Raw genomic sequence first — 9,907 nt, 5'->3', positions numbered from 1 at the left:
TGACCTCGGCTGTAAGCTGGCCCCTTAGCGGGGATTCCCACCACACAAATAGCTGGGACAATCGATAACTGTACGAGTATCATCGAGTGTGGGCTAGGCTGCGCAATAATCGGTAGTATCGAGCTTTATGCCATCCCTATCACCAATAACAAACAAATAATTGGACTGCACAATAGAAATATTATCAGTATAAATATAGGGGACAAGACCAGCATGATTGGAACCATGCCACCGTAGTTTTATTTACAACAACAAAGCATTACTCACTGCAAACACCGCGAAAGGCAAGCAGTGACGTCATTAGCAAAACAAAGCAAAAACTGCGCAGAAAAACCAGGGAAATCTGTTAAGCAAGGTCCATCGAAAAAAGGGGCGGGGGGTGTTATAGAAACTGATCCCCCGGATTTCACTTTTACCACAACTAAAACTGATTAAAAATCAAGGCGGTGCGAGCTCAAAGTATTCAGTTCACGATGACGCGCGATGAGAAACTGCCACTCAAACAGGCGGAGGTCTCCATCCAGAGGTTTCAGGATGTGGCAGTAGGTTATTTCTATATCTTGTAAAGTTCGAATTTAATTCCTAAGCACTCATAGGTTCCCCACCATCTGAGCCTGCTGAAAAACCATCGCAGCAATATAGAAAAAAGTCTAGCACTGGGCGATTGGCAGAAAATCAAAAAAGAGGAACTCAATGCTCTGAGGGTCATCAAGCAGATCAAGAATCTACTCCTGGAAATGGATGCACTACGGGAAAAAGTGCGGGAAGAGGATCTGGAACGCTTTGATGACCTTATGAAACCTGGCAGGGAAACTGCCTTCGCTGGCATGAAGGAATTTGCGGGTATGTTTGAATTACTTCGTAATTATATCGGATCTAACATACCTACTGTAACTTTAGAGCTCCAACTCAAATCTCCCACCTCCACTTTGAGTTCTCAGTACGACGACGACCTGGACACCCAGCCACAGGAGGTGGATATGAACTGTTTACCCGCTCACCGGCATATGCCCCAGCTGCAACTCAACTTCCAGCTGGAGGAACACCAATTGGCGCAGAGGCAAGCCTGTCTGGATCAGATGGAGAATCTGCAACAGGAGATCTACGATCTGCACGGGATGTTCCAGGGAATGCGTCAATTGACTGTAGAGCAATCAGTGGCGGTGGAGAAAATAGCGGACAATGCGGAGGAGGCTCTGGAGAACGTGCAGCAAGGCGAGTTGAATCTGCGACGGGCGCTTACCTATAAGAAGGCCATGTACCCCGTAGTAGGAGCTCTTCTGGGCACCTGTGTGGGTGGACCCATTGGGTTGGTGGCGGGTATGAAAGCTGGAGGATTGGCGGCGGTGGGATGTGGCATACTGGGCTTCACCGGCGGCTCCGTGCTGAAGGCCAATCCCAACGTAATGCATGGCAACATCGAGGAGGAGCAGGTGGAGCCCGATAGCGAGTCCACGGAGAGACTGGAGCTTAAAGAGAAGCCAGAATGACCCACAGGAGGAAGTGCCCGATCAGCATCCACGGCTCTGGTCACCACGCACATCTGGTCGGCGAATACAAGGCGTTTGGAGGCAGCCACCACCGGAGTGATTTGTAGCGTGCGCAGCTATTGTTCCATTCAGTAGTTTTGACACCGATTTTAGTTCAATATCCCCATTTTGTGATTTTCCACGTGCAGTAGAGCTAATGAGCATAATGTAACTCCACTTTGTGTATAGTTTAAGCGTTAGATACTTGTTGTTCACATGACATCCCAACTGTGTGTAGATTTTAGGGCTTTAAAATGCAATAATAACTCGTAGCTTTAACAATGTTGATGAGGTAAAACTATATCTCGGTTTTTGAGAACTTGGGCTTTAATATGCAATATAAACTATAACATCTTTGTAGAAAAAGCCTACAAAATCTCCTAAACTAAGCGAGGACTTATAAACTACGTTAAGATACCAGATGGGTAAACTAGTCCCGGATTTAAAGGGGGACATTAACCGTGGTCCAGGCCTGTTTGAAGTTCTTTTTCTGCGAGTGCTGCTTCTTCCTTAGACGCTTGGCGGTCTTCTTCTTCTTGAACCACGCAGGATAATTGCCGTACTGATCCTTGAGGGTTTTGCTGTTGAAAATGTGATCCACGCCCGTTTTTTCGTTGGTCACCTTGACTTTCTCGCCCTTCTCCAGACTCTCCTGGTGCTCGTAGATCAGTTCTTGCTCCTCCTTGGTTTTGGCCTCCTGATTTTGGATTAAAATTTGCTCTTTAATAAGGATTTAAAAAGGTAGTATCTGGATAAGCTAAGCCGGTTTTTGGTACAATATATGCCCAGAGGTAAATATGTAGGTATATTTGTAGATAGCTACATAGATCACACTACTCACCCTTTTGAGCTCCTTGGAGGTCTTTATTTCGACCACGTCGCTTATATCCTTCAAGATCTCATTTCCATCGGCATCTAGGAGTCCCAGAGTTTTCTTCAGACGAATTAACTCCTTGGCTTCGTACCGCGCCTTCTTTATCTTATTCATTTCATCGCGGCGTTTTCTGGACCGATTGTTTCTGCCCATTTTGGTTGTTGGATATCAAGTAATGCCCGAAAAAGTCGAAGAAGTAAAGAAATTGCGTTCAATTTGCTAAAAACGTAAACACGTGTGTTCTCGTTAGAGCTGAAACTAGGACCGATATTCGTTCGATCATTTTCGACGGGGTCTTATCGATAGCTCAAATAAAGTAATCGACCAGGGCTTACTTTCAGTAATTAAGCCGCTAAGTTTTGAAATTTTTTATTAACACTCTCATATATAAAATAGTTTTAAAAATATAGCTTAAGTTTAGAAGGTAAGGAAAATAAAAGCGATTTTTTTTAATGTGTTAATATGTAAAAAATATCATATTAATTGATTTTATATTTTAATGCATATAAATTATTACTTGTCTCAAAACAACTAATTAGGTATTTGTGGTTTTTTCCTTTTTACCTACCATTTATTCTCTCTCCTCTTCCATTTTCTCTCTGCTCTCAGAATGCAATATGACTTTTGTATACAAACAAAATCAGCTGCTGAAGAGAAAATGAGAGGCTTGCCAAATACGAAAAGGAATCAAATAAAAAATTATAGTGGCCATGCAATGCTCTACTCTACTACTCTATGCTTTAAATTAAGTGCATGTGCAATGAACTATATGCAATATACTATAATAGCTAATACAATGCGTATAATAGTTATATATGTCATTAACGAATTTTGATAAAAAGCATTTATTTATTAAAGAAATAAAGTTTTCACAAAGAGTAAGCACATACAAATGTTTTGGCTATTCCGCCAAGATATTTGAAATCTACAGATACACTAACTATATGTCTACTTAAGTGACATAGCCTGGTTACTATTGGTTTGGATAGAGTATCCGAAGTGGCTCTCTTGCACATGCGCAGCAGCGGAAAGTGATGCGGAGAGGCGGAAACAGGGTAAGTGTGTCGGGCTCAGCTGTAGAGCCACCAATACACGGGCAGCACACCAACACCAGCGCACAACAGAGGCACACACACATAGGGGGCAACCAGCTTTGTTGGCCAGTTTGTAGACCTTCTGCCATCATTCGCTCGTCAGTCGTTGTTGCTAGCATACGTCACGGAGTTCCTGTAGCGCTGCTCTTCACCGCACTTCTCACCCCCTCAGTTAAGCAAAAAACGGAAGTAATCAGCACAAAAAACCCATAAGCACGGCAATTAAAAAACATTTCGAAAACTGTGCAAAAAGCCTTGCTGGTGCAAAATATTGCAGAGAATACGGGGAGATTCCGACACCGATCGATCAATAAACTCCGGGCAGCAAGTAAGTGCAGTTTTAACCCCCAAAATAGCAGGAAAAAAACCTTAAGCGGAAGTCCTTCTCCAAGGAAAGGACATTCACACTCACACTCACACTCGCACCAACACATGCTCAGATATGTTTCTTAAAAGTTCAGCTGCAAGCCGATTTACATGTACACACATCTCAAGTGCAGCCAAGCGATACATACGAAAAAGCAGGAAAAAATTCTGATTGCACCTTCGCATCCAAAGAGTTCACAATTTTGCGGCTGTGTGAGTTTTCCTTGGCTTTCAGTCAGGCCTAGAGTTTTCCTTCTCCACATGCACACACACACACACAAAGTTTCCCCCAATTGTATTTGGTTGCAAATCGGCCGAGTTCCTTGTTAAGGGGATTTCCATTCTGGGTATCTAATAGCCATAAATTTGACTTGCATCACGTTTTCAGCATTTGTAGCGATCGTTATCAGAGCCGTGCCACATCTCAGATCGCTGGCATTTCCCAGCTGAGTGCACTGCAAAAAAATTGGCCCAAATTGAGTAGGTTCTGCATGGCAAGAAATAAATTCAAATGGTAATCATGCTGAGCTTGTGGAAATATACATTTTGTGTAATGTTTGTTTACCAAAATCATAATAAAAAACATTCAGCATTTCTCATTTCAATTTCTAAAGTTTCTAAAACTTTTCTCTCTGTGTTTATGCTTATATAGCTACTGCACTTTGCCCCACGATCGAGTTATATTTTTGTGCAATCATTGTGTGTTCATGGAGTGTCAACGGGCGATGGCAAGTGCAATGAATGTTTCGCTGATTAACATCTTAATTAGCCTTGCAATTATTTCCTCAAATGTGGTGGCCAAAAAAATCGCCTGGATGCCTGCCAACATTTGCTCAGACATTGAGATGCATCTGAAAAGCAAACGAAAATAGGGAGCACTTTGAGGAGAAACCTTGCCACTCCACAACCACAAAAGCAGGCCCAAAAACCCAAGTGAATCATGCGGCAAATGTGCAGAACAGGTCTTGCAGTTGCCATTGTCCATTGTCCATTTTTCGAGCTGAAGAGCTACAAAAAAAAAACCTCTAAAGAACCGAAGGTGCTGGAGCCAAACGGAGGGGTAGGGATTAGGGGTCCAAAAACGAATGGGAAGAACCGTCCCGGATGATAAATCAAGTCTGGCCAGTTGTGTGTCTGTGGCAATGAAAGAAAAATTGAAAAACAAAAGCCACAGACAACAACATAAACAGCGAACAGCTGATGATGCTGCAGCTACGCGAACTCAGCCAAATGTGTATCTGGCAGATAAAGTCAGTTGGCTGCCTCGATTCGATCGTGGCCAACAAATCTGGTCGCCTTAATTGGCCAAAAGGGTAACCGTAGTCACAGAAAGTCCAACTGATGCACAGGGAGAAAAAAGGGCGATATCTCTATCAACAGAAGTATTTAAGTATCAGTATAATAATTAAAAAGTTATTTACTTTGGAGTAAAAACTACTTAGCTGCTAGGGAACGTACCGACCCAATTCGCTGATTATTTCTCTCTCTGTAGCAGTGCCAATTCCTTAGTGAGCTATTTTGGAACTAGTCTTGGCCTTTTAAGGCGATGACCGCCTTTAAGGCGCTTTTCACTCGACAAAGTAGCGAATGAGTAGGGAATGAAGGCAATTAAGTCATCGTTAGACGGCATTAGCGGGTTTAATTAGAGTAGAGGCACTGACGCGGCAGTTTGCCGCAGTCCCAGGGGTTCTGCCCAACTCAGCCCATTGGGTACCGATACAAAAACCCAGTGCCAGCTATCAGGTAGCAGGGAAGGCAGCTGGTTGATGGCTAATCCCAAAATGGCACGCATTGCGGACGGACCCTACCCTACCCTACCCTCCCTGCAGAGCCGATAATGCCCGACTATAATTAGAAAGTTAGTCAGCCGACTTACCACAACTGTACGAAGGCATGTGCATCCGAAAGATATCCAAACAAAAGTCCAAACAATGAGCACTTGATGTTCCTGTCTCGGTTTTGGGTTACTGTTTTTCGGTTCCTCGCAGGTCCTGATTTATGGCCGTGAAGAAAGTGAAACTGCCGTGGGTGTGGGCCAAAACCTGTTTCCTCAGGACACAAACAAGAAAAAACCGAAGCGAAACAAAGACCAGAGTCAAGTTCAAGTTGTGTAGTATTTTCGAGTTATGCAAGATTTTCGCACCGTGCCTCCTTTGACTGCGCATCTAAATGTCAAAAATTATGTCATAATTCTCGAAAATAAACGCAGCTGCAGCTGTGGGCACTGTGGGGTAGAAGATTCGGGGTGGTGTACGGGGTGATTCCAGGTGGTAGGCCCAGTAACACTGCACACTGCGCAGTTCCACCCAAATCCCTTCCCCGTTTTCCATTTGGGGGTAGCTGACGTGTTCATTTTCCACTGGCGCTGATTTGCAGCTATGGGCCTTTCATCGATTTGCAGCTTAACCGCTTCCACAGGGGGGAAAAACAAGTGGGGGGCGTCTTCTTCACTGGGCACCCTCTGCAAACCCAAAAATAGCAAAGGTGACCCCCAAAACGGCTGCGGAACGGGAGGCTGCGAAAAAGTTTTCCTGGGCCTACATTTCCCTAAATGCGGAAGTCGTTACTTTGTATACAAATATATATATGTATATATATGTATAGGATGGTGGGTATTCCCTATATATACACACATAGTTGCAGCAAGAGAGAGAACCAAAACATTGAGTGTATGGCCTGTCGCGAAGGTTGCTATGTAGGTAATCATCATCGGGGAAAATGCCCTCCGACTGCGCAGGTCAAACAAAATTGTTTGTAAACAAAATAGGACTGAGAGCAGTGAGAGAGCGAGGTTCCTCGCTCGGGAAAAGTCCTGCAGCGAAAGTAGGGGAAAAGCCAGTAGCAGTAGCAGTACCAGTTACAGTAACAAACTGCGGTCGGAAAACTATTTCAGGCCCAGTGGGTGGCGGTCTGCAAGGGGCGGAGGCGGTCGATTTACATTTGCCCATAAATCTTCCTTTTAATTGGCGTCGATCAAACACAATTGCGGCAATTTGAGTGCTATATTTACGCCCGACGCTGTGGAAATGTATTCCACAATGGTGTTAAATATCCATTTGATTATGAGCTAAGGAAATACTGCTAAGGGTTATCAATCTGCATAAAGTGCCTATAAAGCGAAGTCATCAAATCTTATATACTGCACCAATTAGAAAAATGTCTGCTATCTATTTTGAGTATAAAGACTTTTTATAAATACAATTTTCATACCAAGCTTATTCTTATAGCGTGCATTCTTATTATAACTGCACACGTGCTAGGAGCTATATTATTTCATTGCCACCTTAAGTCGTATATTACACTTACAGTCATCATAATGACTAGACTCATTTCCGAGTCACCAGTTGAGCGCCTGATGTAATGTGCCAGAAGGGCGCGTAAATCGATTTACTAGCGGAATATTAGATTGATTGATTGTGTAGTCTGTATAAATATATAAATATATTCAAGGGCCATAGACGGCGCTGACCCAGAATTCCCAATACGACAGCTGGACCTGGACTTCTATTGATAAACAAAGTGATAAAAAATATGCGCCGTGCCCAGCGGATTTGCCTAAGAAGAGTCGCCTGAAATGCGCACAACTGCGTCTCACGTACTAATTGAAATTACGCTTTATAAAACATCCAATTATATATGTACAAATATAATAAAAAGCTCAACTAAATGCCATTAATATGTACAGCCGAAGTGCAGCGAGTTGCGCGAACTTGAAATTATATATGTGCAGGCACAGAACCTGCAATCCCACATTTATCATCGATCGTTTGATAAGCAGCCGCCACACAATGAACCTCGATTCTCGAAGGCTCTGGTACAGTGGAGCCTCGCAGGTGTCTCTTTTCTGAAAGGGGTGTGAGTCTGTTGGTGTCGCTGTGACATCAAAGAATCGCTTGCGTCATTTGCTGAGGAGCTTTGCTGGGCTTTGTAGATATAAATGAAATATACTTGTTATTTAGCTGGATGATAAAGAAATGGGCTTCTTTTTGTACAAAATAGATAATAAAGATGGTAACAATCTGATGAAGTATACAAGGGAATGCTTGACGGAACCTATCATTCAAGTAACCGCAGCACATCATAAACCTATCTAATAGCACATCAGCACACTGCGCCACCGCATATGGTATCCATTACAATGCACCCAAAATTCCACTTACTGCAGCTGAAAAACACATTCACATGCATGTCAGCTAGCATGTGCGTCTCCATTTCCATATTCTCAAATGTTTGTCCATCCAAATGAAAACATAAAGCGAGTGAAAAGTTGCTTCACTTGATGTCGCATTTAGCTGCTGTCGATGCGTTGGCGTACGTCATTTGACTTCGCATTATGGATGTGATGTCCCCGAACTGCGTAGTATCTGCAAGCTCTACTCTATAGAGGGGGGCCTTATAGCAAAAGGGGGTTATTTGCAGCGAAGCTTGTGCGCAATAACCCAGAAAGAAGTGCTCGGAACAGGCGAGTTCACTTGGGATGGGCCATGGTTCACTTCACTGCCTTTGATGCTGGCCGCTTTTCCAGTTTGCTGCTTGTTTGCATGAAAACGCCGACGTTTGTTGTAATTGTAATCATTTTGGGACAGAAGATGTGGCAGCCACATACATACATACATGGCTGGCATAAACATTACCAGATTAGATAAAGCACCATCTCTATCTGAACTTTGTTTATTTGAATTTAAAGTGCTGCCGCGCGCAAATAGTTTTCTATGTTGTTTTCTATTTTCTTGGCGTCCAACCGATGACGCCAATATTGTTTACCTCCGCACAAAAGTAGGGGACTTTTGTTTGCTTTACCAATTTTTTCCATACTATTTTTTTCGAGCATAAACCAAACGCGTGCAGACCAAGATTAATTATAAAAACTTTGGGTTGGCCAATGGCATGGAATGGGGAGAGATCACAAGATTTTGTGTGGGTCTAGTGGCCATAAACATACATAAATTTCCACCCATATATACACGAGTATATACTTTTCTATATCCGGCGATCTTTTTGCTGCTTTTTGGCACCTGTGCGTCGCTCGGCGACTTTTGTAGTTGCAGTTCTCCCAGTAGGAAAGCTACACCTTGTCGCCGTCAGCTGTTGCATGATAAAATTTCTAAAAATATATAGAAAGCCACAACAAAATGCTGCTCTAATGGCTAAGCAACCTTGAACCTGGCCGAGAGGTTGTGCTTTTGCCAGAAATATGTATCAGTACTTGCACTTGTGTGTTATTGCCCATTATCTAAAACGAAACGGAATTATTTAATGGGTGGCGAACGGGAATCAATTTTCGGGTGTGCAAAAACTCAATAAAAATTCACAATGCGATATAAATAATAAAAAATTAAATATTGTACAAAATAAATAAACAGTAGTTTATTGTAAAAAATAGTGCGTTATACCTTCTTAATATTTTCCAATTATCATTATTAATTCAAATTCAACAACAGAATCTGCTTTGTCTATGGAAATGTGCACATTTTATATCTGCACAAGCAGTAGCCGATTTTTGATGTTTATTTTAAATGAGCTCATTTATCGTTAATAGCGCTTTATATCTAAAGAAGCAGTAGCCGACACTTGATGATTGTTATTCGAATTGATTTCGAATTGCATAATGCGATGATTGGCAAACTGGCAACGAAATCGAGTCTTAACCTATTCGAATGCCTCGGGTGTTCTGCGTTTGCCTGGGAATGACAGTTTGCAAATAGTTCTCAGCCGTTCATTAGCATTTTTATGCGTTCCCAATGTCCGACAACTTATTGCTTGGCTGCCTTTTGCTTCAGCCGTGACTCGGCATTAAACATTTGAAATTATTAAGCAGAGAAACTGTATTTCTGCGTGAACTTTGGAGCTGCCAGCTGCCAACTGCCAACTACTCTGCCACAGCGAGTATCCCACACCCATGCACTTGGAGAAAAAGAAGTTCTTATAAAATATATTACATTTTAAGTACATAATAGTCATCATTTCTTATCAAAATCATAGGCCTAGAATGTAAACTTATCTACGCAATTTTATTACTCGCTTGATTAGACAAGACTAATGGG

The 9,907-nt window shown here is 42.5% G+C and overlaps 2 protein-coding genes across 2 annotated transcripts; one reads left to right on the top strand and one right to left on the bottom strand.

Moving 5' to 3' along the window:
- The first annotated feature begins 129 nt into the window (after nt 1-129).
- LOC122616532 (syntaxin-17) lies at nt 130-1,832 on the top strand. Its single transcript, XM_043792016.1, has 3 exons — nt 130-542; nt 597-843; nt 901-1,832. Exons 1-3 carry the CDS (start codon nt 474-476, stop codon nt 1,488-1,490), a joined length of 906 nt encoding a protein of 301 aa, XP_043647951.1. The 5' UTR covers nt 130-473; the 3' UTR covers nt 1,491-1,832.
- A 2-nt stretch (nt 1,833-1,834) lies between these two features.
- On the bottom strand, nt 1,835-2,654 carry LOC122616533 (protein LLP homolog). The gene is made up of 2 exons (XM_043792017.1): nt 2,371-2,654; nt 1,835-2,226 (listed from the first exon to the last, which is right to left on the bottom strand). Exons 1-2 carry the CDS (start codon nt 2,554-2,556, stop codon nt 1,972-1,974), a joined length of 441 nt encoding a protein of 146 aa, XP_043647952.1. The 5' UTR covers nt 2,557-2,654; the 3' UTR covers nt 1,835-1,971.
- Nucleotides 2,655-9,907: the final 7,253 nt, after the last annotated feature.

This window comes from Drosophila teissieri, chromosome 3L, assembly GCF_016746235.2.
Source record: "Drosophila teissieri strain GT53w chromosome 3L, Prin_Dtei_1.1, whole genome shotgun sequence".
NCBI lineage: Eukaryota > Metazoa > Arthropoda > Insecta > Diptera > Drosophilidae > Drosophila > Drosophila teissieri.
This window is presented reverse-complemented; position numbering and strand designations above follow the sequence as displayed.

Coding starts and splice junctions, on each gene's coding strand:
- LOC122616532 (XM_043792016.1), top strand. CDS start 474: ATGACGCGCGATGAGAAACTGCCACTCAAACAGGCGGAGGTCTCCATC. Junction 543..596: donor AGAGGTTTCAGGATGTGGCA/GTAGGTTATTTC, acceptor AAGCACTCATAG/GTTCCCCACCATCTGAGCCT. Junction 844..900: donor TGGCATGAAGGAATTTGCGG/GTATGTTTGAAT, acceptor CTGTAACTTTAG/AGCTCCAACTCAAATCTCCC.
- LOC122616533 (XM_043792017.1), bottom strand. CDS start 2,556: ATGGGCAGAAACAATCGGTCCAGAAAACGCCGCGATGAAATGAATAAG. Junction 2,227..2,370: donor CCTCCAAGGAGCTCAAAAGG/GTGAGTAGTGTG, acceptor ATCCAAAATCAG/GAGGCCAAAACCAAGGAGGA.